This window comes from Apus apus, chromosome 2, assembly GCF_020740795.1.
Source record: "Apus apus isolate bApuApu2 chromosome 2, bApuApu2.pri.cur, whole genome shotgun sequence".
NCBI lineage: Eukaryota > Metazoa > Chordata > Aves > Apodiformes > Apodidae > Apus > Apus apus.
In genome coordinates, this window is record NC_067283.1 from 61,313,410 (window position 1) to 61,340,386 (window position 26,977).

General features: G+C 40.1%; 1 protein-coding gene across 2 annotated transcripts; it reads left to right on the top strand.

Annotated features, from left to right (window-relative positions):
• The first annotated feature begins 129 nt into the window (after positions 1-129).
• GPLD1 (glycosylphosphatidylinositol specific phospholipase D1) lies at positions 130-25,127 on the top strand. Of its 2 annotated transcripts, none has more exons than XM_051610196.1 (25): positions 130-821; positions 3,363-3,418; positions 4,393-4,471; positions 6,705-6,802; positions 7,962-8,072; positions 8,343-8,391; positions 8,859-8,913; positions 10,147-10,254; positions 10,984-11,011; positions 11,099-11,238; positions 12,196-12,261; positions 12,823-12,943; positions 13,485-13,624; positions 14,001-14,187; positions 15,126-15,236; positions 16,216-16,290; positions 16,680-16,836; positions 18,871-19,012; positions 19,531-19,636; positions 19,730-19,823; positions 20,391-20,567; positions 20,860-21,020; positions 21,278-21,304; positions 21,422-21,472; positions 22,682-25,127. In XM_051610196.1, exons 1-25 carry the CDS (start codon positions 725-727, stop codon positions 22,757-22,759), a joined length of 2,514 nt encoding a protein of 837 aa, XP_051466156.1. In that variant the 5' UTR covers positions 130-724; the 3' UTR covers positions 22,760-25,127. The 2 variants fall into 2 exon arrangements, with proteins under 2 accessions (XP_051466156.1, XP_051466155.1); XM_051610195.1 differs by having other exon boundaries at positions 216-821; positions 12,820-12,943.
• The last annotated feature ends 1,850 nt before the right edge of the window (positions 25,128-26,977 follow it).

The window sequence follows — 26,977 nt, forward strand, 5'->3', positions numbered from 1 at the left end:
CCGGGCGCGGGCCCGCGGGGGGCGGCTGCGGGTGTGTTTGTGGCGGGGGGGCGGATCGGGGGCCGGCTTCGGCTTCCCGGAGCCCCCCCTTTCCCCCCTGGTGTGTGGCTTGGGCTTTCGGTCCGGGCCATGTAGACCCAAATGTGGGTACGCGGTGCCCCCTCAGCCCACCGTAACCTGCAGCCCGGGGGCTGTGTGTTTCTAGGATTCCGTGATTCTATTTATCCGGCTTTTTATGGGCTTTCTTTTTTGTGTGTGAAATGCGGCGGCGCTGCCCCGAGGCAATGCGCGCCGTGAGCCGGGCGGGCTGCGGGGGGATGCTCCTCTGCCCGGCGGTGGTGCGGGAGGGTTGGCACCGCTCGGGCGGTCACAAGATGTGGCAGAATTCCAGAGGGAAGAAGACCCACCTATCGGTTGCTTCTTCTCTCTTATTTCTAAAATCATAGAATCACAGAATCCTAGGGGTTGGAAGGGACCTCGAAAGATCATCTCGTCCAACCCCCCCCCCCCCGCCAGAGCAGGGTCACCGAAATGCAGTCCTTTATTTGAAAACAACAACCACCAAACCAAAAGCTGGTATGAAACAGCCTTTCAGACGCGGCGGGTCGCTGGCCTGCTGTGTCAGCAGCGTGTCTGAAAGACAAGGCACGCTCCGCAACCCGCGTTTCAAAGGTCACGGCTGCGACTCTCCCAGCTCCGGAAAGTAACAGTTCGAGCCAGCATCATGGCTGGTTTAAAGATCTGGTCTGTTCTGCTGGTCTTGCTGTCTCGTTTCTGCCAAAGGGGTGTCCCAAGTGGGATTTCAACGCATGTCGAAATAGGTAAGACGTGTTCAGAAGTGGATTTTTGCGTGTCTTTTGGCTTGCTTGGGAAAAGCGAATTCAGATTTGGCTGGAAAGCAAAGGGAGGAAATAATGTTAAAGAGCGTCCTGCATCATTCTTTTAAAAATGTGAATAACACGTAGAATGGATTAGTAGCTTGGTCTTGGAGTTTTAAACGTTGCTCTTTTTATAAGCAAAATGCTTGAATTGATGCAGTTGCATATTTTTCCGTCTTCTAAAACACAGCTATTATGTAACTGGAATGTTTGTGAGTCTTACTCAGACAGGTTTTGGAGGAAGGAGAGGAATACTTCGCACAATTTACGGGATTGTTGGATTTAAACTAGAGAACAACACAGGTCATTTGTTGCAGCTCTCTTTTCAAGTCACCGTCTGTTATTTTTGCTGTATCTGCGTAAACCAGCTAAAATTCTGTAATGTGCTTATTTGTGTCTATGACTAACGCAATTAACGTTTTGTTCCGTGTCTCTTTCTGGCAGGGTGCTAACTGCAGCCTGAAGAGTCTAGGTTTGTAGAGAATGAAGGAGAGAACTGAGTGAATAGCAACGTGGGGGAATATTTCTGTTTTGATTTTCTTGTTTGCATGTGTTATTTCGGAAATCTGTTTTTTTCTGCTGTAGTTCTTGCAGTAACATTCCTGAGTGCTGTGAGGTTATTGTGAAATGTTTACTTACAAGAATCTGATAGTTTTAATTGTTTGTTCTATTTCTGATTCTAAATCCGTTGATCAAACAGATAATAAAATGTATGATACTGTGTCTCTTCGGGTAATCTCCTCAGACTTTTAAGTACTAAATACATGCAATGTTGAATAATTTAAAGGCTGGGATTGGTCATGATATTCATTTGAGCCTGAGAGTATGTTCCCTTACGCAGTGTTGTACCCTTGGTCAGCATCCTGCAGCCATTCACTTTGTCTAATGATATGTCAGGAGACCCATAGTAATCAGTAGAAGTCACACTGCCTGAGGTTAGGCAAGAGCATACATCTTTGCCAGCTCGGGGCTCTAGTTACCGAGGATGAGCTTCTGAAACCTTGAAATAACAGATTTGGCAAAATAGACTATGTTTGCAAGGAATCTACAAAGAGAAACAAGAGCTTACAGCTTGTCCCAAGGCAGGCATTTTTTTCCTAATTGTGGAAGCATATTGCAGAAAACCTGCATTTATATAATTTGAAGGTCTTGGTTGTCAGAGGAATAGTAGTGCACTGAGCTATTGGTTCATATTTTACAACAACTTTTGTCCGTTTGTCTGAAAATGGCATTGAACTGGCTTTAGCTATGATGTTGATAAAATTGGTGCTTTTAATAACATGCAAATAAAAGCCCATGAAAATAAGATAGTGAAAGTTATTGCCAAATTCAAACACTGAATATTCCAGGAAACCCCCAAAGAATAGAAAGGAACTCCTCTGACTCAAAGCCAAAGTCTACCCTGGACAGACTTTTGCAAGTACTTTTAAAATGGTGAAAAGCTCTGCCTGTTCAAAATGTTGGTCATGTTCAGTGTGCTCAGCAGAGCTGTGCTGTGTCCTACTTGTCACGGCCTCCCTGGTGGAGGCAGGTCTGAGTGGAGAGGCTCTTCTTTCCCAGGGGCTCCCCTCAGACCTACAGGACTCTGTGGAGCTGCAGGGATCCATCCAAAAACCCCTTGTAGAAGTGAACTTGAGGACCTGAGCCCACATGAATAATGAAAAAAGTCGGAGGGGGAAAAGCAAACTGCTAAACTGAGAGCCACCTGCACTGGAAATAGAAATGTGTGTTGTAATGGCTGAGCCTTAGGATGATAGACTTTTTATTTTATTCCTGTTTTGGAAGATTGATCTTTGAGGTATTTTAACATAGTTGTGTAAGGATGGTTTAGATCAGGGAGTAAAATTCAAAGTGAAAGAGCACTCAAACCCGCTCGGTTTGTCTAGACCTCATTGTGGAATGGGAGTGGGATTTTTTGGTGATGTGATTTTGTTTGGTAAGGATCAAATCAGATTCAGAATATTCTGGGTTGTGTTGATCAGGCTTAGTCTGTAAATAGCTTCAAGTGAAGAATTAAAACTTGCAGTTTCAACCAAATAATTTTAGAGGCCACGTCGGGTATTTTTAGAATAGTGTTAGTAGCTTGTCCCTGGGATCTAATTAGAAGGAGACTTCATCAAAAAAAAGTTATGTCAGTTTAATTCTGTTGTTGTGCTTGCTCAGTAAATATTTGGGCAGCAAGAATGTCTATTCAGTGAATAAATAGTTTTGCCTACCTTGCTGACTTTAGACTTCTGTTGTTTTTCATACATGTTAAAATTAATCAAACTGTTAAACATCTGCATTTATAATTTATCGTAATAAATAATATATGATCCCTCTCTCACACATACAGCATTTTCTTAGATACCATGTTTTTTACACCTGTGCCACTAGGCTAAGATACGATGATGCAGTGTGTTCTGTTTTTTGATAATGTTTCTAAGAGAACATGGGCCTGGCCACAGTACCTATTAATAAGTACTTCAATATGTTGTTTTTCAGCACATAGAGCTCTGGAATTTTTCATTAAGCGTGAAGGGAGTGTTAATTATAGACAGGTAGGAAGAATATTACTGCTTAATTGTGTATGTCTTTCTTCTGAGTGTTTTTGTCTTTCTTCTTGCCCTTTATTATTTATTCTCCTTAATATGTCTGTATTGTGCATAGAGTCTGGTTTTACTTTTTTTTTTCCTTTAATTGAAAATAATTTGACTCCTTCCAAATACTATTATAAATATGTAGTGATTATAGTAATGTGTATAGACTGTGTGTGGTTTCTCACATTTTTCCCTGTCATTTTAAGTCATACCCTCCATGGGTTAGTTGTATTAGAAGAATCAGTAGAGGATTTCTGGAAAGAAGATTTAATAAACAGAAGGATAGCAAGGTGACAGCAAGGTTTTGAAATCAGTCCATCACATATAATTTAACCACTTTCAGATTGGTGCAAATAGCTTTTTCTTTCATGGACTGCATCCAGCAGAGCACTGTAAGCATGTGAACAGTTTTCATGAACACACAAACAAAACACATACTTTTTTCTTTGTTTGTTTAAAAAAAAATTAATATCCTTTAGCACAGTGTAAAGACAACCATTTTATATAATTAGATCTTGTATCAAAGTGGCAGATTGCTCAAGGAAGTGTTCACATTGTTCACTGTAGACAGCTATGCTGTGATTCAGGGGCTGGAAGACAGCAGACCAGGCTTTGTGTCTAGTCCAGTAGGAAGAGGGCACCTTCGGAAGGTGACTTCATCAGTACCTATGTTAGATATTATCAATAATGTCCTAAATGGCCTTTCAATTACAGTGTATAATGAGGAGTTTAGTTTAACTTACAAATATTTTGGCAAAGAAGGGAGTGGGGTGGGATGATGGGGGGTGGTGATCAGACTGGTAAAATGGTTTTTTACCCAAATAATAATTATATTTCACTGAATATTTACATTTTAACTTTAATATTGGTAGTGAACTGTGGTTTTGTGCTGCGCAATAGCATTCTGAATCCTTTTTTCCCCATCCTTTTCCCAGTTATTACTAAACCACCAAGATGCATTTCAGGCTGGGAGTGTTTATCCTGATGCCTTTTATCCTTCCATCTGCAGAAATGGTAAGAAAAACTTTTTAAGTGCGGTATTGAAATAATTGTATCTTTATGTGAAAATCCTACAGAATTTTGTTGGTTTGAAAATAGCTATGTTGTAAGAAATTAGGTATGGAAAAAAAAAACCTTCCTGCAAAAACATCCACTGTTTTTGTTAGTATTTTGAGCCTTCTTGCAGAATTTTATAAGAATATAATAAATTTTAAAATTGTTTAGAAAGCAACTTTTGGTTGGGTAAATTTAGCGGTTTAATGTGTAGGGCAGTTTGATAGAAGGATAGTGTTTGATTAAATTAGGTCAGATCACTTGGAGAGAAACTGAGAGGAGAGAATGAACTTTTTTCTAAGTGCCTAGACTACACTACAAAATTAGTACCCATTTGCAATGACTGTAAAAAGTGTATCTTGACTTACAGCTGGTGCCCTGATTTTTCAGCTCTGGTAGGTGAGCTTTTGATCATAATCAGCTTCTCCAGCAACACTGGAGCTATAAAACAGCCAGCTAGAGCTTGCTACACAACATCTGCTAGTGAAGTGGTAAATCTGAGCAGTAAGCAATTAGTAAATGTGAGAAAGACAGCTTGTCCTCCAACAAACAAGCTGTTAGGATGTTGAGGCAGATATCAGAGACAAGGCAGTGATCCGTAGTTTGTGTGAGTTTATCTGGCCAATTAAGTGTTGAGATCTTACTGAAAGTCTGAAGTATGGCAAGTAGTTTATTTTAGTGGATCATGCAAATTCAGATCCATTAAATTCAAACTCCTATTTAGGACCTTTGGTTTGACTCATCTTTCACATGGTTTTAATTTGAGTGCCAGTGCCTCCACTTACCTCAGTATTTTTTTTCCTGCCTTAAACTACAAAATCTTTATTTATCTTTCCAAAGACACTTTCCCCTGCTCTATTTAGATTCTTTAATCACACACTGACAGCTATACTTCTCACTGTTCCTCAGTCATAGATGGTTGATGCTGACTGTTGTTTATGCCAACTACAGACTGCCTAACAGGTTGCCTAACAGGGGACCTTCTCTGTTGTAATCTTTTGGTGCTCAGCTTACATCTGGATTCCCACTCTACTCTGGCATTTAATACTGGTTTTGTTTCCTGTCATGCACAGGGCACTCTTCCTGGCCTTCTGCCTGGTTCTGCTAACATCTTTTCCCAAACTTCAGTCTTGCTTGTCTTGTTTTCATGACTGATTTTTACCTCCTGCAGTTTCAATTCCTGCCCTAACTTGGTTGTTTTTGTCTACCTTGCCTTCCCCATCTAATGGTTTTGACTTCTGCCTTATACCAACCTAGTGATGAGACAGGAGGCAAACCTGGCTGTAGAAGTCTGCTCTGAGAACATTTAATTTGGTCTAGCAAATCTCATCCTTAATGTTACTTAGTTCAGCTGCACTGTCAAATGTCAAGAGGCCAGGAGGCGACTGAATTGCCCACAAAGTCTCCTCTCTCAGTTTCAGCATTTAATATATGTTAATCTTTTGCAGTTTCACAGGTCTGTTTGAACAAAGATGTATTCTTCTTCCATGTGTATTGATGGTCCAAGCAATCTGTCTCCTTCCTACTTTTTTCCCCACTTAGAGAATTTAATACTTTGTTGCTTGTCTTGTCATGTCAGCATCACATTTCCCTCAGCTTTATATAAGTACATAGAAATGTTTAGGCAAGGTCACTGTTAGATCCTAGATAATCTCTTCTGCATAAGTCCAAGTGAGACTAATAATTGATGCTTCAAAAGAGAACCTGATTTTTCCTGCTTTCCTCTGCCCTTCTTCTGCTCTACGCTGTATCTTGGCAAGATTGCCATTCTGTTGAAAATGGTGGTGCTGATGACATATCATTCCTCTGCCCTGTAGAAACTGATACCTGTCCCAAAACATTGTATTTTAAGTTGGCTGCCATGCCCATCACCTTTTCTGCCACACAATTTGATGCATTCATTTAGTCAGCAGCTTCTTTGTCAACTCTCCTTATCCTCTCCACTTGAGAGGCAGTTTTTCATTTTCAGATGGTTCACACCAAAACTGTGGAAGGTAAATCTAGTATCTCTTTTGATAGTATAAATAATATATAAATATATCTCATTTGGCTCTTTCGTATAAGTGGATTGCAAAATGTATTGTCTGTATGTTATGAAATTGAACAAAAGGAGAAATTTTTTTTTAATATTTTTTTTTCTTCTTGCCCCCTCCCCAAGAATAAATGAAATACTGTTATAATTTTATTGCAATAGGAATATTCCATGATGTGTCTGAAGACACTCACTGGTCACCATTTCTCAGTGCAAGTATTCACTACATCAGAAGGAATTATCCTCAGCCTTGGGAAGAGGTAGAAAATTCCTTTAACTTTTGACTTTGCTTTCTATTGTTTTCTTCACCTTGCTGTTGCAATTTCATCCTTTGGGAAATATAGAAAAATGTACACGTTTTTTAAATTAAAGTCTCCACTGATACAGGAAAAATTGAAAGCCTGTTTTTATCTTTATCAGACAAAAAAAGGACTATCAGTTATTTCCAATGTGGCCTCATGCTTATGATATATTTTATATATTTGCTTATGATATAACTTTCAGATGTGATTGGTGGTGTTGCATTGGTTGTCAGATCTGTTTGAGTGTTTGTGACTTGAAAAACAGACATATTTTAGAATTCTTACTTGTGAATTATAGGACTTAGTCCTGATTTGCAAATGTTTTTGGTATATGAGCTACATAGAAGGAGAGGAAGAACAAGTTATCAGAAGTGAGAATGATTTTATAGGTAGTATTTTTTTGTTTTGCTTATTGGAGAATTTTCTGTTCTCTCTCTGCTCAGGAGAATCATACGGGTGGGGCAGCATTTGAGAGCACACACTCTCTGAAACCTAAATGAGTCTGTCTTTTGACTGGCTGCTGGTGCTACCGATCTTGTGAACTATTAAACCTTGGGAAGCATAAATTTGTCAAAAACTAGGATTCAATTAGAGATTTTTCAAACAACTCTGGAGCTTACAGTGATTCGATGCAGAGAAGTCTTTTCTGGAGAAATAAGTTTTCTGTTGCTAATAAATTGATGCCAGATCGCTTTTCGTTTTGTAGGAATGAGGAATTTCATACCTGGGCTTTGATCAGGTACTTTTACAATGAAAAGCACTTGCACAGGAATGCCTTTCTGTCCTCTGTGTGCCAACACCCATGGTGGCAGAGGGGGTTCACTGTTTGGAAGTATTTGCTCCTAGTCCAGAAAAACACTTTAAAGTATACAAGTTGTCCTGTCATCAACCATGTAATTCTGTGGCCCTGGACTGTAGGAAGTGCTTTAAGCTTCTCAAGTCACAAAAAGTGACTCCATCAAGGAATGAATGGTCAACCCTTTGTCATGCTAAGTTGCTGGTTTGGAAGAGCTCCTCACCTGTATACTTGTGTATTCACTAACATTAAATGCTCACCTTTTCTTAAAGACAGGAGTAAAATTACTGACATTACTACAAGTAGATTGTTCTTGTGTAGGCTACAGAGAAGCTGGTGGCTTTCCTGTTTGGAATTGCCTCACATATGGTGGCAGATGTTAGCTGGCATAGCCTGGGCATCGACCAAGGATTTCTAAAGGCCATGGGAGAAGTAAGCCTGCATTACTTTATTTATTGATAATATCTGGATTTATTGGAATTGATAGCTTAGCTTTAGATGCTGGTGGGGAAGGAAAAGAAAAGCTGGAACCTTGTTTCAGGAAGGTTTCCAGAGAGATGTAATGTCACAAACTCTGTAAGAATGAAGTAGGTCAAGTTTGGAACCTGTAAACTTTGGGGCTGCTTGGACAATTTGTTTCTGCTTATATGTTTATATGAAAGGATGAGTAAAATAAAGTTTTATTGTTTTTCTCTTCTCCAGATTGATTTTCATGGTTCATACTCAGAAGCTCACAGTGTTGGTGATTTTGGTAATGTTTCTCTTTGGTGATCATAGATCCTTCTGTTGGAATAACTAACCCCTTCAAAAACCACAGCAGATGATTCTGATTCTTCCCCTTTGCAATGCAGGAGGCAGGAATGAGTCATATGGACACTGTATTCTTACTCTTCCCCATAACTTGCAAAACCTTGCTATCCCTGTCCTCATGCACCATGTTTCAGAAACACCTGTATTAAAGCCAGAACACAGGCTGAAGGATGCTAAAGTTTAAATGGAGTCAATACTATGGTTTTAAATCATTATCTGGAGGTATAAAATAGGATGCTCACTTTCAGGTGAACCATTTATATATTCTAAATATGCAGTTGGAGAATCTACCATATAAACATAGATAGCATAGCCATAAATAGCTTCATCTGTGCTGCTACCCGTGATGGATGCTTAACAGGTTTTGTTTGTTGGGCTTTGTGGGTTTTTTCATCCTTCCATCTGCAGGAGGAGACGTGCTGAGTCAGTTTGAGCTGGACTTCAGTTACCTCTCATCGAATTGGTAAGATCGTGAGTTTACATTCTTTGTTAATTATTTCTGCTTACTCTGTGTACTTGCTGTGTTTTAGCAAAATGCTGTGCTGCTTCATCTTTCTCTCAAAGGTAACCTTACTGTAATTTTGTTGAGTTTCATATTCCTTCTATGCATATTTAGTGTTCCCTGGCATGAAAAATGGGAAGGGCAGAAGAAAAAATAATTCTACGTATAGGAACACAGCAAGAAAGGTTGGAATATTTATCTCTGAAGGGAATTATAAGTGATTATATATAAAATAATCAGTGAAAAAGGTTTGCTGGAATGTGCTAGCAGTTAGTTAAATAACTCAAATAAATCTCATTTAGACTTCCATTTAAAATTTTGGAAGTTGACAATATTTATGGTTATAAATGCTGTGGAATTCATACAGGTTTTAAAAGCATGAAAAGAAGCAGCAGTTTTAGATATACACTTTTTTTTTCATACTTTTGAACTGAAATAAAAAACTCACATGTCTCTTTTTTTCTGCTGCTATAGTGGGTTGTTTGAATAATTTCAAGTAAGATGTAGTTCGTGTAGGAGGCACAGTTCATTAACAAAACTCTGGCACAGCTATGGCAAATTTCTGCTTGACTAGAAGTAGATTTGGCACAGGTCTAGGACACCTGGCTGCCACCAGCTGTTGGCTGGACGCGTCTACACAGCTGGCTCTCTGCTGGGACACTTACCCACCAATGGGCAGGTGACACTCATTCAGCCCTGTGAACAGAACCTTGGGGAGCAGGGGGCTCTGCTCGAGGTGCTCTGATTTGTGCAAGGAGACTGTGTCTGTAGGGGAGTTCAAGTGCATGAGTCACATCATTTATAACACGAAAAATTAACAATGAGATAAAGGCAACTCAAGTGAATGTACTCCAAACAGCTCCTTTCAGGTCACAGTCCTGAACATAATTTTTAAAAACTGAGTTTTGATGTTTCTTTTGATTGCATTTGTTTAACATTACTTATAGAAAATATCTCCAGTTTGAGGAATTGTTCTACAGGTTTTGGAGTTTGAAGTTAAATAGGAGAAGAGTGTTATGTAGAAAGTAACTGTACCTGCAATCTCTGGCATTTGTAAATCTTCATGACCTTATACAGTCTTTGGAAATTTAGACTGTTCTAAAGCAGACAATTGTTATTAAATAAACTGTAATCTTTTATGGAAAGAGTTTTTATGGAAAAACTCTTGTTATAACACCTTTGTCTTGTTTTTAGGTATGTACCTGTCAAAGACCTAGCAGCTATCTATAAGGAATTTTATGGAAGAGAGATCATAACTGAAAGCACAATTACTGACTGTACTTACCTGCTGTTTCTTGAACTGTAAGTAGAACAGCTTTGTCTGGGTTTTCCTAAGTGAAACATATGTAGGAAAATTATGATAATCCTATTTGAAATGCAAGCTGAGAAATGTATGCATTGAGGCCAGCAATATTGGCTCCTTGCTAGACCCCAAAATGATAAAACACCTGCATTTTTTTAGCACTGGAATACAAATTTGGACTTCTTAATAACTGTTACATTAATTATTACACCACATATTCTTCATCTTAGCTATTTAACACATTTAAGCATTTAATGTATTTATGCCTATTTATGTGAGAGCAGCTGTGTCTTCAAGTAGCATTGCATCATGACATGTTAGCCATATAGTTTTCATGTACTGGAGAAGTAGTGTACTTACTTAAGTAGGTGGCTTACTTACACTTTATGCAGATCCTTTCAAGTCCAAGAATAATTCAAAAGAGACTTTTGATATCTAGCAGTGTCTGCTTTTGATTATCCTAAACACCCTAACCATATCCTTAATTTCAGTTAATTACCAAGAGCCATACAGCATTTACAAACATTGTGAACCTCTCCAAGTTAAGGGCAGCAATAAAGCTTAGATCAGTTCCTCTCACATTATAGCTTTTAATCATGTATTAACACCCAACAAGGAAATGTAATGACTTGTGTAGTGTTTATGATACAGAAACCATGAAAAGAACTGTTTAAACAATTAAATATTATTACATGAAGAAGATTTATTTCTGAAGTTTTTTTTTTCAGGCATGGAGAAAGGCTTGCTGTTGCCAAGGTTGGTTTTCTGTTTTCTTTGTAAAAATGAACTTATAACGTGAAGAGGATGTAATCCATCTTACTAAGTATGTTGCTTGTCTCTCAGCTTTTTCCAACATATGCTAGTAAATCTCCATTTCTGGTGGAGAAGTTCCATGAGTATTTCCTTGGAGGAGTGGATGACATGGCATTCTGGACAAACAATATTTTTGAGCTGACGAGCCATATGCTAGAGAGTGGAACCAGGTATTGCTGTGTTTCCTGCAATATGACACTCAATAGTGAAGTTCTGACACCACTGGGTTCTTTCCTAGAATGATGCTGACCTTTAAATCCTGACTTGGACAAAGGGATGTGTGTGGCTGTGTTTTACCCAAGTGCACAGGATTAACTGGGCTTTAAGTTCCTGTTTTCTATGGGTTCACAGTCCTTTCCCCAGGCAAGGCTCTGGTGTGCTCAGCTTATACCTGACAGGGAAAATTTGGGGCATTCTTTAAGACTCACTCAAGGACCTGCTTAAATGTTGCACAGCCATGCCCTGAGGTCTTGCCTGGCAGTCTGAGTTGTGGCTGCACCTTCTGGCTGCTGTCATCAACCAGCAAAAATGGTCCTTCCTAGGGAAGAGTAGATATTGCCTTCAGACCCTGAAGGCAGACAGGATTACAGAGAGTAAGAGCATATATTCTAGTGTTGTAAGCTCAGGCTTGTACTCAGAATATCTTATTTTTAATAGAAATTCTGGTCCTGTACAGCTCTTGTACAAATGTTAACTTACTGTAAATAACATTAGAAGACTAGCAATGGCAATGAATCCATCCACTTATATGGAAAATATCACTGTAGATATTTTTGGAAATTATGTTTGAAGTACAATATGGCATAATCTGTTGTGTCCTTCATCCTGAATGGCATTTAGATTAAAAGTGTTTTAGATGAATAGAATTAGCAGGACCTGCTACAATAAGTTTTGTTAATGAATTATATAAAAACATGCAAGATTCATATAGAACTGTATCAAGGTCATTAAAATAAATATCCAAGGGCTTTCTGAGGATTATAATGTTGCTCTGATTTTGAATGAGCAGGGTTTCTTGAGAAAACTGATGACTTCTTGCAGAGGAATCAGTAAGGATAAAAGTTGTATTTTTAGTTCCACTTCCATTGCTGGAAAATCTTTAAAATGCATTCTGCATATTTCTTTAGTGGCTGCTTCCTGCCTGAGAACCCTCTGTTTATAAACTGCACAAGGGATTACAAGGACAGCTACATGTAAGTATAGCTCTGAAGGTTAAAAGATTTACTGATGAGAGTTCTCCACTAATGTGGACAGTGAGCTATTGAAAATTAGAGATATTTTGGTTTATCTTTTTATGTGTAAATTTGAGATTCTATTAACATTAATAATTGAGTTTTGTGTACGGGAACGGTGCAGAACCTAGGAGAGACTTCTGCCTTCCAGCTTAAGGACAAGAATACTTACTAAATACTAGCACTTGAATTGCATCTTCACATTTTTTTGTGGTTGCCACTCTTGGTTCCACTAATCAGGAAACTACTGATTCATATTTACCCTTAACATAGCTAAATTCTCTCCTGATTTCTGTACAGAAATATGGAACTCAGCTGTTTGGAGCACAAGTGTGTGTGTTCTTCTAGCAAACATCTCAAGAGAAACCAGCCTAATTGGTATCTCTTAAGAACTCCACTTATACATGGGAGAAATGGCCACCTGATTGCAGGCAATATATTTGCTTCTCCTAGCTTTGTAATAAAATCTTCAAGTCATTAATTTGGTTATATTAATTATTACTACCTTCTTCATTTTAGCAGAAACAAACAATCAAAACATGAACATCATAAGGATGCAACTCATTTGCTTACAGAAGCAGTTGAAAAGAATATAAATTATACAAAGAGAGGAGTTCACTTCAACATACAATCTTGGGCAACAGTAAGTGAGAAGTGACAGATATGTCAGGTAAAATTCAGCTCTGTATAAAATTGTTTTAATTTCTGTCTGAGTTGCTGCTTGATGAAGCAGGGTCTCCGAATGTTAAAAATAGCCTCTGAGTTTTCTTCATGGAGATTCCAGTACCGTTATTAATCTATATATTTGTATGTATAGTGTAAATATTCAGTTCTTACACTTTCCTCAGTATATAGTGAAGCTAGAACACATCTTGCAGTGCCAAAAATGATAATATATATCTTTAGTACTTACACTCAGTATTCACATTTTTCAGAATGGTGTGATCCCTTTTTGGGATTAAGAAGTTCCAACAAACAATAATAGTATTGAGCAATTAGCAGTTCTCCATTTAGAACTTACAGAATTTGTCTCTTTCTAAAATGGTGCTTGTGATCTGAGTCTGCTTAGATCAGGGTGGTGATTTCCATGGTTGGTGACTTGGTTTCTGAAGTGCTCCATCATGTTTTAGAGTTTCAGACTGTATTTTAACCCTTCTTGTGTCTCTTTATTATTTTTATTTCAGAATTCCCTCCGCTTGATAAACCGTGCTTTTACAACTAGTATATGGAGGGCATTAGCAGCTACACATAAAAAATCATCTAAGAACATCTCCAGGCCAACAGCTTCATATTTTCTGACTTCACCCTATGCTAGACTTGGATGGTTGGTAACTGTTTTCCTTCTGCTTCCCTCATAATTTCTGAAAATTTTGAGTACCCAACAAAATACGAATGTTTATTCTTTGGATACTCTTTAAAGGGTGACATTCCAAATCAATTAGTGGTACAAATGTGGCTGAATGGCATATATTGTCTGTCCAGAGCAACAAGTTAACCCATCAGACCTTTCTTTCAGATGTTAACTCTAGTTCTGAACAGTATAGGAACATTGGTACTGGTGTTTGGTTATTAGTCGGGGAAAGGGACAACTGGATGCTACCAACTGGCCTTTGGACAAAAACAGGTGGGGAAAGACAGGTCTTGGTTTACCTGGGAGCTAATGCTATGATTTATTTATTTTTTACTCACTTGCTGTACAGGGCAATGATCTCAGCTGACCTAAACCAGGATGGATATGAAGATCTGGTGGTTGGAGCACCAGGGTACAGCACACTAGGCCATGTTCAGATAGGACGGGTGTATGTGGTCTATGGCAACCAGTCAGGTTTGCCAGCAGAGGACATGGATCTAGATGAGAAAGCAGACCAAGTACTACAGGGTCATCAGGTGAGGGGCCAAGTCAGGTATTTGTCACTTCCTTATTTTTTTGTCTCAAAATGTGGTAAATTGAGCAACAGTATCATTAACATGTACAAGGATTATTCTTGAAAGGCCCCGTCTGGTGAAAGGATATCATGCTTTACAAGAAAATAACTGTTGCCTTAATCACAAGAACAATTAAAGCAATGGTGATCTATAAGTTTGATTTTATTACTGTGCCAGATAACTGGGAATTGGAACATAATTTGCCCTTGAATAAAACCGAGGTAGTGTCTCAATAAATCAGTATAGCTCATTTGGGTCCCTGCATTTAAGAAAATACTGTGACTTTCCCTTCCTTTTTAATCTAAAATTATTAATTCAATATAAGTTTCAGTTCCTCTGAAGCTACGTTTTTTCATTAATTGATAACTTCTCACAAAACCATTGCTTGCCTATCCTGAAAGTACATGTTACATTAAAAAAATAGTAATAAAGATGATCCTGTATAGACAATGTATTTATTCACAAAGAAGTGAATAGAGAGAGATGAGATACATTTTCTTTTAATCTGTTTCTGTGGTTATAAACCGTGGAGTAACAGCTGCTTTCTTCTTAGTGTTTTAATAGGTCACAGCTAAAATGCTGCTAAGAACAAAGATCATAGGTTTAACATCGATGGCGTGCTGGACTCAGAAGAAGCAGCAGTGCCATATTCTATTCAGTTGTTTTATATTTTAACACCCCCACACTGTCAAACAGGACAGTGGTCTCTGAGTTAGTGTATCAGTATGACAATTATGACTTGGGAGACAAGTGAGAAAATCTTAAGAATTTTTGGTATAGATTTTGTCATCTCTTTTCCAGTTCTTCCCTGTGCTACAACTGCAAATGTGCATTAGGTTTTGATGGTTTTGTATTTAAAACGTCTGTTGTTTTCATGGGAGCAATCCCTCTTCTTTTAGCCTTCAGGGAGATTTGGTTCTGCCTTGGCAGTCCTGGACTTCAATGAAGATGGAGTGCCAGATCTGGCAATTGGAGCACCTTCTGTGGGGTCTCGGTTTCTCACTTACAAAGTAAGCCACATGCATGAGTTGGTTGGCTTTTTTCCCCCCTCCAAACAGAACATTTTTACTAATACATATATTTTAGAACAGTGAAATGAAAGAGAGAATTTCTGTTGTTACTCAAGGTGACACTGCAATTTAAACACAAAAGTTTGTGGGTACTTTGAGCAGAGCAATGACAGCTATGTGTGTTTCTCTTTCAGTGGCCTTTTTGCACATAAGAAATCCAAATCAGATTGCAACTTGGCAGCAGTGATGTGTGTGAAGTGTAAGGAGCCTTTCATTAAATACAAGTGCACCCTTTTTATTTAGGAATAAAGAGTCTGGAAGGGACCTGATGGGTCAGTGAGCCTTGTCATCTGCTGTCACAGGCAGATGATATCTAAAATGATATGAACACAGACATACTTGCTAAAATAATCAAGTTCCAGAGGCTTAACGATTTGCCTCCTACCAAATAAGACCATGTAATGGTTTCTGAGTATTTTCAGACAACTGAGAGGAAAAATGTTTTGGTTTAAATCACATACATTCAGCTTAAAACTCTTCAGAATTTCAGATACTAACTTAGATGCCTGAATAGGAATTTAAATGCTCTTATGTAGACCCACTAGTTTGGAAAATTGCATGCATCTGTTGTTCCTGGCACTGTGTGCCATTGCATAAAATAATTGTTAACAAAATTTGAGCCACCTGAAGTTGTGTATAACAAATGCAATATACAGGATAATGTCCTTGCACCTTACCCACAGCATGTTGAAAATGTACTTCTCTGTATTTCTCTTGTTTGTCACCTGGTTATAACAGTACCCATTACAGTGTGGGTATTCTTAGGTTTGGGGTGGAAAAGCCAGTATTATGATGAAACTCTGCTAGGAAAAATGCTGTTGTATTAATAACCTTTGCAGAACTCTTTCACTCCTTGTTCTTTGTCTTAGATTTTGTTCTGGGTGCTGACATGCTGTATTTGCTTTTCCTTGCTGTTTAGGGTGCTGTGTATATCTACTTTGGCATTGAGGGAAGAGGCTTGGCATCCCAACCAAATGTTACCATAACTTGTCAGGTATATTGATCATGAGGCTACAGAAGCAGGAGGTGAGGTAAAGGGGAGAGAGGCTTGTGGGCTTAAAGAAAACCAATACAACATTAAAATAAACTTCTAATTGCAAGGGAATTTAGACTGATGGGGGTGGTGCAAGCAGATGCTTTCCTGCGTTGGCTGTATGTGGGAAAGACATTTGTACTCCAGTGCAGTGGAGGCAGCAGGGTGAACAGAAAGATGCATAAGGTCACTGAAAACACTCCAAAGAAAACAAAACTGAAGTGGGGGAGTGGGAGGCTATTTTGACCAGAAGCAAGCAAAGTTAGCTCTTTAGAAGTAAATTGCTCTGTTTTGTTACAGAATTGGTGGTTTTAGTTCCATTTCAGGCTTAAACTAACTGTTTATTGCAGTATTCCTACTGTAATCTTGGTTGGTCCCTCCTGGCAGCTGATGTTGATGGGGATGGAAACGCTGATCTGGTTGTGGGCTCTCCTTATGCACCTGGTGATGGGCAGCAGAGAGGTTTTGTGGTTGCATTTTACTCTTATTTCAACAGGAGTGATCAAGGTAATATTTATTGAGTAGATTAACCCTCCCATATTTTATGTGAATTTTCATTTGTTCCTGATTAATCACAAGATAATCCACTTTCAAAAGGATCTCAGGAGGTGTCTAATCCAGCCTCCTATTCAGTAAGGGGACAGCTATGAGTTCAGACCAGATTACTCAGGGCTTTATCCAGCTAGGTGTTAAAAACGTCCAATATAAAGATTGCGTGGCCACTCTGGGCAGCTATTCCACTTTTTGGCTGTCCTCATAGGAAAAAAAAGTCTTGTTACAGCCAGTACGAACCTCTCTTGTTTCAGCTTGTGCTGATTGTCTGCTCTACTCCCACTATGCATAGTGAAGTCAGAGGCACAGGAAGCACTGAGTACCTGGGGTGCTGGGGAGAACCTGGCTCAATCTCCTTGTTAACCTCCTCATAGATACTGGCAGGCTGCTGCCTCTCAAAATCTTCCCTTCTCCTGTCTCTCACTCTCTGAGCTCCAGCCCCCAACCAGCCCTCTACTAAATTTGCTCCAGTTTATCGACATCTTTCCTGTTTTGTGGGGTCCAAAACTGAACAATGTATTATAGGTGTGGTCTTAGTAGGAGGAAATGCGGAATTAACCACTTTTCTCTGTCTTCTTGTCATGCTTCTGTTTATATAGCCTGGGGAGCCATTGGCAGCCTCTGCTGTCTGAGCACACTGCTGGCTTGTTCTCAGCTCTCTGCCCACTAGGTTCCTCAGGGCCTTTTCCACATGGCTGCTCCCCAGACAGTCTGTCCCCAGCCTGTATTGCTGCAACAGCATCTCCTTTACCAGGGGCAGGCCTTTGCATTTGTCCCTGCTGAGTGTTATGAGGTTCCTGTCAACCTGTCTGGGTCCCTCAGGATGGTAGCTCTGCTCTCAAGTGATGCAGGCCTCCCCCCAGTCTCCTGTCATCTGCCAACTTCATAAAAGGGCATGTTGTTGCCTTCTCCTGATCATTTATGAAAGTGTTGAATAGGAACGAGTCTAAAGATAGACCCCTGAAGGCACTCCACTTGTCACAGGCATTCAGATTATAACCCAACAACTACTGCCCTGTTAGAGTGATCATCTCAGCCAGGTTTTTCCCATCTGGTGTCCCTGCTCATAAGCAGGGAGGTTGGAACCTGATGATCTTTATGGCCCCGTCCAGCCTTAACCATTCTATAATTCTATAGTTGTCCACCCATCCAGACTGCAGTGTCCAAGCTTGGATACAAGAACATTGTGGGAGGCAGTGTTGAAAGCCTTGCTAAAGCAATGGGTTTGACTGTGTATTGGTGATACTAGGGCAGACTCCCTGGTCTTCCTTGGAAATTCGCCATTTTACTTTAAAAGCTGAATTTTTATCCATTTGTATGCTTCTTCCTATGGCTAAAGAGGAATGCTATAAGTGAACACAGCTAATGAGTACAGGTGATGAGGACTTTTAAATGAGGGAGGAAAGGCTACATGTGGACCTCAAATGAGGGTAACAGGGGTTGTTGGGCAGGATATGCAGGTATTCAGAGCTTCGTCAGAATGACGTAATTGAGATTTCCAATGACACTCAATTTTTGTGGCTTATTCTATGTCATGTAAAATTACAAACTGCAAGGAAAATGGGTTTCAAAACACTGCTGGCTCACTTTTTTGCAAAACCAAAACATAGAACAAATGATCTGAATTAAAGCCAGAATACTTGGAAGCTCCCTGCCCACCACCCTTGACGAATTACAAGTTCTGATGAACAGCTTCAGTGTTGTCCTGTCCCTGAGAAGAAGCTGCTAATTCAGGGCAGGCTTGGCTGATACGTTTCATGGTACTTTGTGTAGGCTATTGCAAGGATTTAGGAGGAGGTTGTGTTGAATTAAGGCTTTTAGCAGCCAGTACAGTTGCAGTCTGAGCAAGCAAAATTAGCAGTAACTGGTGCCATATCATGGATGGTGTAACTTTGCGTATAGAAATTTACTGTCATAGGATGAACTAGTGGAGGATTTTTCTATGGCAGGGTACACCAAGATTTAATTCATATTTTTCTGGTCTGTCAGGACTTCTGTCAGTAGAGGATGCCAACTGGATGGTGAAGGGTGAAGAAAACTATGCTTGGTTTGGATTTGCACTGGACAGCTGCCAGCTGGAGAACGTAACGTTGCTGCTGATTGGTAGCCCTACATGGAAGAGCTGTGCTGGGTGTGTGGTATATGACAGCTTGCTTTCTCCTCCATTCTGCCCTGCTTCTGCAATGGTTGAGCCTGGTAATAGATTAGACTTCCAACTTTTTGGGAAGTTTCCTCATTGTCCTGCTTAGAATATTTTTATGCCTTCATCTTTCCTCATGAAAGGGGATGTTTGTGTTTTTAGACCCTCTGTAGAGAGGAACCCTCTATAGAGAGGGTCTTTGTTATTTAGAGACATTTAAGAATTTGGTTTTCTTCAGAAAGGGGAGAAGGGGTACAAAAATGTCAACAAATAACCCAACAGATAACTTTGAGATAGCATTGTTAAAGAAAACCAAACACAAAAATGTATTGGGTGATAAAGAAGTTGATAGACAGTGCCCTAAATGTCTTATAACTAGTTAGAACAAGAATAAGAAGTGTTAAAATATATTTCTAGAATTGGGCAGCCACTATTGTATTTTAAAAGGAGCAATCCTAGTTGAATGTGCAAAAACATGTTCTTACATAAAAATATATTTTGCATTTTAGTTCAAGCTGCAGTCCCTTCTCATCGGATGTCAGACAGAGTGTTGGGAAGGTGTATGGGTATAACCCACCAAGCACAAAGCACTGGTTTGCAGTAACTGGAGACAAGGTAGGCCTCCTTCTGTAGTACAGGACATCATGAATAATTTGCAATTAAGTGACATGCTGTAGAAATGACATAGGTGTTTTAAAAATCTAACAGGCAATGGGCAGAATGGGTTTGTCTCTGGCCAGTGGTGTGATGTCTGTGGCTGGGATCACAAGGACAGTTTTGCTGGTGGGTGCACCTACTGCAGGTATGTCCTTCTGAAAACTGGAAGCCATTTCTGCTTTGGGATGTCTGTTTCTGTATCACTGGAGGACAGATGCAAAGTTAAAAGTCAGAAAAGGTACCTATTAATTGCCACCTAATGAAAAAATAATATAAAATGACAAGTAATCACTCACCTTCAAGTGCCTTACCTGTAGAGTATTGTGTGTCAACCTGAATGGGTTTTTTCCTTCCTTAAATTAGTATAGCAGCATTACTGCCTTGCACTGTTTTATGTAGCAATGATTTGCTAGTAGGCAGCGAATTTCTAGGAACTAAAGCAATGCAGTTTTGTCCTTACTCTGTCAGTGGACCATAAGGAATAAGGAAAGTCAAAAGGTAAAACTCTACTTTGAATGCATTTTTCCCTTGCTGCTATTGCTAAGAGATTGTTCCTATGCTAATTAGTCTTAATGCCATTTGCTCTTATTAATAAACGATACTAATTTTGTCTATGTATGCAATGCCAGTATTACCTGCTGTCAGCGTTTTGCAAGTACTAAACCAGAGTCCCTGTCTGATGCTTAAATTCAATTACTTCTTTTTTTCCCAGATAGCCTGTCTAGGATTTCATTTCTGTCCTCAGTGCTGCACCAGGCTGGACTGGCTCTGATATATGATCTGACAGACAGCACCAACCCTTCTTTGCTCAGCACGTTCAGTGGGGACAGGAGGTTTTCTCGATTTGGAGGAGATGTATACTTAAGTGACCTGGATAATGATGGACTAGGTAAACATGTAAGGCCTGATTAATCTAGGTCAGAGGTGGAATGTTTTACTTTTGGCAGTGGGAAGACTGGTCACCTGCATGCTCTAACCATAAGCGCTAAACACAGTCTGCTTCTTCAATTGATTTGTACAAGTATTCCATTGTGCCATGTGGGGAGGCATTTCTAAAAGTCCAAGCAGCTTAGAAATTGAAACATTTTACCTGTCATCGCTTATTGTGGCCAACTCGCTGGTGTTTTGGTCTAGAATGATTTAACTTCTGATGTGTTATGTCACCCTTGTAACATTTGCAGATGAAATGATTGTGACATCCCCGCTGCGAACTAGCGATATCACCACTATACTGTTTGGTGGGGCAGCTGGCCGTGTCTACATTTACAACGGGAAGCAAGCATCCTCAGGGAATGTGACAGGCCACTGCAAATCATGGGTCTCTCCCTGTCCTGAGGACTGGGTAAGAAAACCAGAAAGTGAAATGAAGACGTGAGGTCACAACAATAGCTAATTAACTGCATCTAGTGCGAGTATCTAGTGCATTCTGACTTGGTTTCAGAAGACAAAAGGTTACTTACATTTTTGAATCTGTGTGATTTGGCTCCTCTTGTTCTTTCTTGAATTACTTTGCTGTTTAGGAGCCAGGGTTATTGCACTGGTCTTCTAATCTCCCAGTGTGGTTCTCTCCACTGATTTATTTATTTTTTCCTTCTTCAGGCAGAGTATGTTCTGATTTCTCCTGAGGTGAGTAACCAGAAAAGAAATTACAGAGAGAAATTAAAAACCTCCCTTTTTTTTTTTTTTTTTTTTTTTTTTTTTTTTTTTTTTTTAGCAGCATTAGAACAAGCAATTATTTTACAGGAACTATCAAGATTTGGGAGTTCTGTTATCACGGTGAAATCTGAAAGAAAGGTGAGCAAAATTACTGTTGTCAGTTCCTTCATAGCATATATCTCACTTCCATGTACTAGCGAACACCTCACATACATATCTTAGTAATTTGCAGAAGTCTTAAGTGTTTGACATAAATAATTAAGTTGTCATTTAAATCACTCTCTAATAATTAAATGAACCAACTAACAATGAAAACCATTTTATAATGTGGACTACGGAGTTGTCAGAATGTTGGCACCTGGCACCCGAATTAAAGAGATTGCTTTAAAACAGCCTGACCTCTAAACTGCTTGGGAGTTTGCTGAACACTTGCATGGTCAATCAAGTGTAGGTGCCAACTGGCTTAGCTTTTCAAACCAACCTGTCTGCGAAGTGGATGCTCAGCTATGGAGTAAAGCAGGCCCCTAACCACCTCTCTGTTAATACAAGCTCACTGTCCTAGTAAATCAGTTGCAGTGAACACTGTTCATAGTTGAGTATTTCCAAGCACAGAAGCCCAGTTCTGACCTCAGAGATGACTGATGGTTTTATGTACCTGTTTGTTTCCCTCAGATGCCCATTACTTTTTACCCAAAGTCAATTCTTATGTTTGTATGATGCACTGGGGGACCTTTTTTTTCAGCTTGAAGGTTACTTAGTGCTTGTTAAGCTGAGGGGAGTCCAATGTTCTGCTTACTCTGACATAACCTGTGTGAGAACTGAGGTTTTCTGTGTGAGTACTGAGAAAGTCCTAGGCCTAGGCTGAGGAGATGTGCAACTGGTCTTCAGCAAATGGTGTTTGACTTCCTGGTGCTAAAACATGCACTGGAGAAACACCTGGAAATGTGAATGCTTCTAAACTAGCTTAGGATGCATAATCCAACACCTGAAACAGGCATTGCTGATGGTTTCTGCATGAGAGCAAGTGAGGCAAGCAGTTGTATTCCTTTGCTATGGCACCAATCCAGTCCACACTCCAGGTTCATTTTACCCCTGAGAAATAGTTTACATTGGCAAGGTAATTATTTGACCAGTTTGAGCTTCTTCCAGTTCCCCAAATGAAATAAAAGTCTGTTTGCCAAACTGTTATGTTAACCGCTATTCTGATGAAGTGGGTTACCCTCTTACTTCTGATCACATTTCTTTGATACTACTGACATGAAAAACACCTGGTTTCCAGTAGGGAAGATGAAGGCAATCATGCACCTCCGGTTGCATTTTGCTAACCCTTGTTCTGTGTCTCTACAGAAAGACGTTGTGGTGGCAGCAGAGAGAAGCTCAGCGAAAGCTCGACTTGGTGGAAGGCTTTTTGTCTACTCACTCTAAAAGCTCATGGTAGCCTTTAAGATAAGGGTAAAGCTGGTCTTTTAGTGAAGAATCAATCTAGTATCTGTGATACTTTCCTTAACCCATACAAAGCAACAGATCACACAACAGCAAAGTTTTGATAGAGAGATGTCCCAGAAAGCTAGACAGGGTCCTAGATAGTACTAAGGGAGGGATGGATGATCACTGTAAGTCAAGGGGAATATGAGCATTCATGGTAGTTTGATTTACACACCAACCAAAGTTGTCTCAGTCATGTAACAGCACAAATGAATTCTGTTCTGAGCAGTAGCATCAGTTAACCAGAACAAGCAAGCTAGTCTGAAAATGTTTTAGAGGCTGAAATGAACAGGAAGCTCAATTTTGGTAGTAATATTTGGCTAAGCAAGAAATCTTCATTACTAGTCCAATTTGAGTATTTTCTTGACAAAACAAGGAAAGACTAGCATATGATTTACAATTCCTTGTATGCTGTGATACAGACAGGGATTCTAAGACATCAAAAGTTGCTGTCAAAGGACTGTCTCTGTCTCTAGCAAGTCTTGAGGCCTGTATTCAGGGTGTAGAACAGCTGGGATCTCTCAGAAAGAAAAGCACAAGCAAGACGTCAAGACTGACCAAGTTTTAGGAAATGCTTTTGCACTTGTGGCCAAGACTACTCTGGGACTTTTGTATAGAATTCCACACTTGTGGTAACATAGAATTGTTAACAGTATTGTCTTCAACTAACAGTAATATTGTATGATGCCATTTAACAGTGTGCATTGATTTCTATTAAATTACTTGAGCAGCAAGAGGTGATGGTATTATTGCCAACACTAGTCCACAGACACATGTATTTTCCCTCTCTTGCCTCCTTCACGAACATAAAGCATTATTTTTATTTTAAATAACACAAGTTAGTGGAATAGCACAGAATTCTAAATGTCTTACTCCAAGAAGACACTCCTCAACTTACCTGTGTAGGAATTCTTTCTCTTAGCGAGGTTGTTTAAAAAAAAAAAGGCAAGGTGAACATTAGCTTGATGTGTTTTAACTTCCATTTTTGAGGACTTCCCCAAACAGCAGAACATTTAAAAAAAATTAAAATCTGAACTTTAAAGAAGAACTAACTTCTGTGTAAGATTTTACTGCACATGAAGACATTTTGATTACTTGAAAGGCAGTCCTGAAAAAAGTGTCTTTCAGTGCTTTTACTGTGCTTTAAGTCAGTTATGTACAGGAAAAGGAGTCAATACAATTCACAGAATTGGCTTTTTTATGTCTTTAAACTGCCAATGCAAATATTTACCACAACAGATAAATCTTATAATAGGTGACAATCCTTAAAGATCTGCAACAGCTGTTTGCCTGCAGTATTAAAACTTATCTAGCAGGTTTAGTCAATTATTATTCTGCCCACTTACATATCACTAGAAATACACTCTAAAATTATTTTTTATAAATAAATGCTATTTAGCAATAATAGCATGCACATGAAATCAGATTTTATTTTTATGCACATCTAATTCTACTGCACAAATACCCTGCAATTAACTATTATTATGATTCCTGTTGGCTACCTTTTTCCTTTTATTGATGTGCACTAAGTACTTCTCAATGATGTTTCATGGTTTGCAGAACATAATCTGAACTTAGCTGAGAGATTATTTCAAAAGTAGATTTCCACTGGGAATGCCAGTGAGGTAAGGACATTTTTGACATATTATTGGCATTACTGAGTTTTATTTTATTTGCAAGATTAAAAGAGATTGAGTTGAAAGAAGCAGTGAGCTGCACCTAAATGGAACAATAGCCTGACATCAAAGATGTGTGTGATTTGAAAGACTGACTGGCAGCTGCTACAAGGAGAGGATAAAATCAGAATCCAGGTTTCAATAGTCTGTTCCAAGTTTTAGTGTGGAACACAAGCCTTCAGGATTAATTTTAGCACTTCAAACATGTTATCCAGGCTGACTACTTTCTTGCTTCCATCTTTTTCTCTAATTAGATAATAATCAACAACAGCTTACATGACTGTCTGAAATATCCAGAGAGAATTATGTTCCTTTTTGGCTTGTGACAGCTCTATTTTTAGCCAATTCTTAAACTCATTGTCCTCATCATCTAGGGAGTGATCCAGTAGGGTGAGGTCAAAAATGGCAGTCCAGACTTGTAATTCCACTTTCTAGGAAAGGAAAGCAGAGAGAAATCACTTGAGTTAATCCCTCATTCCTACACAATGGACACACAGGAATCTGAAACTAAAATTCTCTGGTTGGTTCAGTTCCTAAGTGATGTATCATTTGAAGGATTCTTCTAGGTAAATGTATTCTTCCCCTTTGTGTATTCTTTTGGAAATAAATGTCTGACCTGGTTTTGACACTGAGCTGTAGAATGGGATTGGCTGTTGTGAGTCTCTCTGATCATGAAGTATGCTCCTAAATGTTTGCATGATTGGGATAAGGCACTACCTTAGCACTTCAGCATCTTCCAGTGACCAGTTAACGTTTGTTACCATTTGCCAGCTTCATTCTTAGGGACTTAGCTTCTCATATATCATGTATGGAGAGCCTTGGAATTGAACTTGGGCTAGTGAATTCAGCTGCGTGGCAAGATGCCTAAAAGGAATGGAAATGTTCTGTCTTGCAAATCCTTTGCAGTGACTTTTACCTCAGCGATAATATAAGAGATGTTCTGGGGTATAAAGGACTGAAGGTTGTAAAAACATTCTGAAGGGCAAATCAAGGTGCTTTCATATTTGGTCTGTGTTAGTTTTGGCAAAATAAGAGGCTAGAGGGAAGGGACTTGGCTACAGGCACTCACATTCATTCACCTTCTCTGGCTGGTAGTTTATCCAGAGGGCTGCTTCCTTTCATAAATATGTCAGCTCACATTAAGAAAAAAATGCATAATACAGAAGAAGAAAAATAATCTTCTGTATGACAGGATGGAGATTGGCACTTATGTTTCTATTGGAACATTGGATCATTCCAAGGATATTGTCATGCAGGGAAGCAGGAAAATGGAAACGGCTAATTGTGCTTGTAAGAGTTAGTTGCATTTAGAGTTAATAGGTCAGAGGACAATGAGGTAAAAAAAGTCAAACCTTCTGACATACTGTTTTCAGCACAAACCCTGTGTGCAAGTCTTATTTCTTTTTCACTACTATTTAAATCAAATACAACATCCCTATAATGAAGAGAGTATGGCTCCAAAAGGTGCTGGAGCAGGTCCAGAGGAGAGCAATGACGCTGGTGAAAGGACCGGGAAGTCTTATAGGGATAGGCTGAGGGAGCTGGGGTTGTTTAGCCTGGAGGAGACGCAGGGGGGACCTTATCACTCTCTACAACTACTTGAAGGGAGGGTGTAGTCAGGTGGGGGCTGTGCTCTTTTTCCAGGCAACTAGCAACAAGACAAGAGGGCATGGCCTGAAGCTGGTTTTGGTTTGTTGTTTTTTTTTTGTTTTTTTTTTTAATTTGAATTTTATTATGAATACTATGAGATCAAAGCGGGAGGTGCGGCTGGAGCCGTGCGAGCCAGGCGGGACTTGGGGAGCTCGACAAGAGGGAGTTGGGGTGTGGAGCCCGGCTTGGGGAGAGGGAGAGGGGCCTGGCACCACGGCTGGGGCAGGGGATGGGGCACCTGCACCAGGGCTCAGGTCAAGGGCCGGGGGCTGCAGGGCGAGGGCTGGGGGGACATCCACTGCAGCTCGGGGCACGGGGGGGAGCTGAGCTGCGTCTCTGCAGGGGACAGGGAGGTTTGGACCATGGCTTGGTGCCAGGGACAGGCAGAGATGGGCCAGGGCTCCCTGCAGGGAATGGGGGGGAATAACGTGCACCATGGCTGGGTGCAGGTGACACCGGACACCTGCCCCACGGCTGGCTGCAAGGGCTGGGGGGACGTGCGGCTCAGCGGCTCCGGGCAGGGGACACTGCCCGGGCCCGGCTCCCGCTCCCCCGGTCCGGCCCGCCCTGGGAAGTCCGCAGAGGGGGGACGGAACCCTTGTGAACATAATGTGCCCCTTAGGGCAGCAGTCATAACTGGCCTAAAGATGGCTGCTCCACGTGGCAGTTCAAGCCCTCCCCTGCCAGAAAACAACAACTGGGAGGCCATGAGGAGGTAGCCAGCTCCTAGCTGCCAGCTGGAGAGGAGCAGCGGCGGGAAAACCGCAACCAGGTTGCAAACCGCGAGTCCGCCTGGTAACAGCAGTGGCGGGAAAAAGTCCCCGCCTGGTTG

What these genes read in the sequence shown, in the direction of transcription:
- GPLD1 (XM_051610195.1), top strand. Translation starts at nt 725, where the DNA reads ATGGCTGGTTTAAAGATCTGGTCTGTTCTGCTGGTCTTGCTGTCTCGT. An exon ending in AAGTACTACAGGGTCATCAG is followed by an intron (nt 14,188 to 15,125) that starts GTGAGGGGCCAA and finishes CTCTTCTTTTAG; the next exon opens with CCTTCAGGGAGATTTGGTTC. An exon ending in CTCCCTGTCCTGAGGACTGG is followed by an intron (nt 21,021 to 21,277) that starts GTAAGAAAACCA and finishes TTCCTTCTTCAG; the next exon opens with GCAGAGTATGTTCTGATTTC.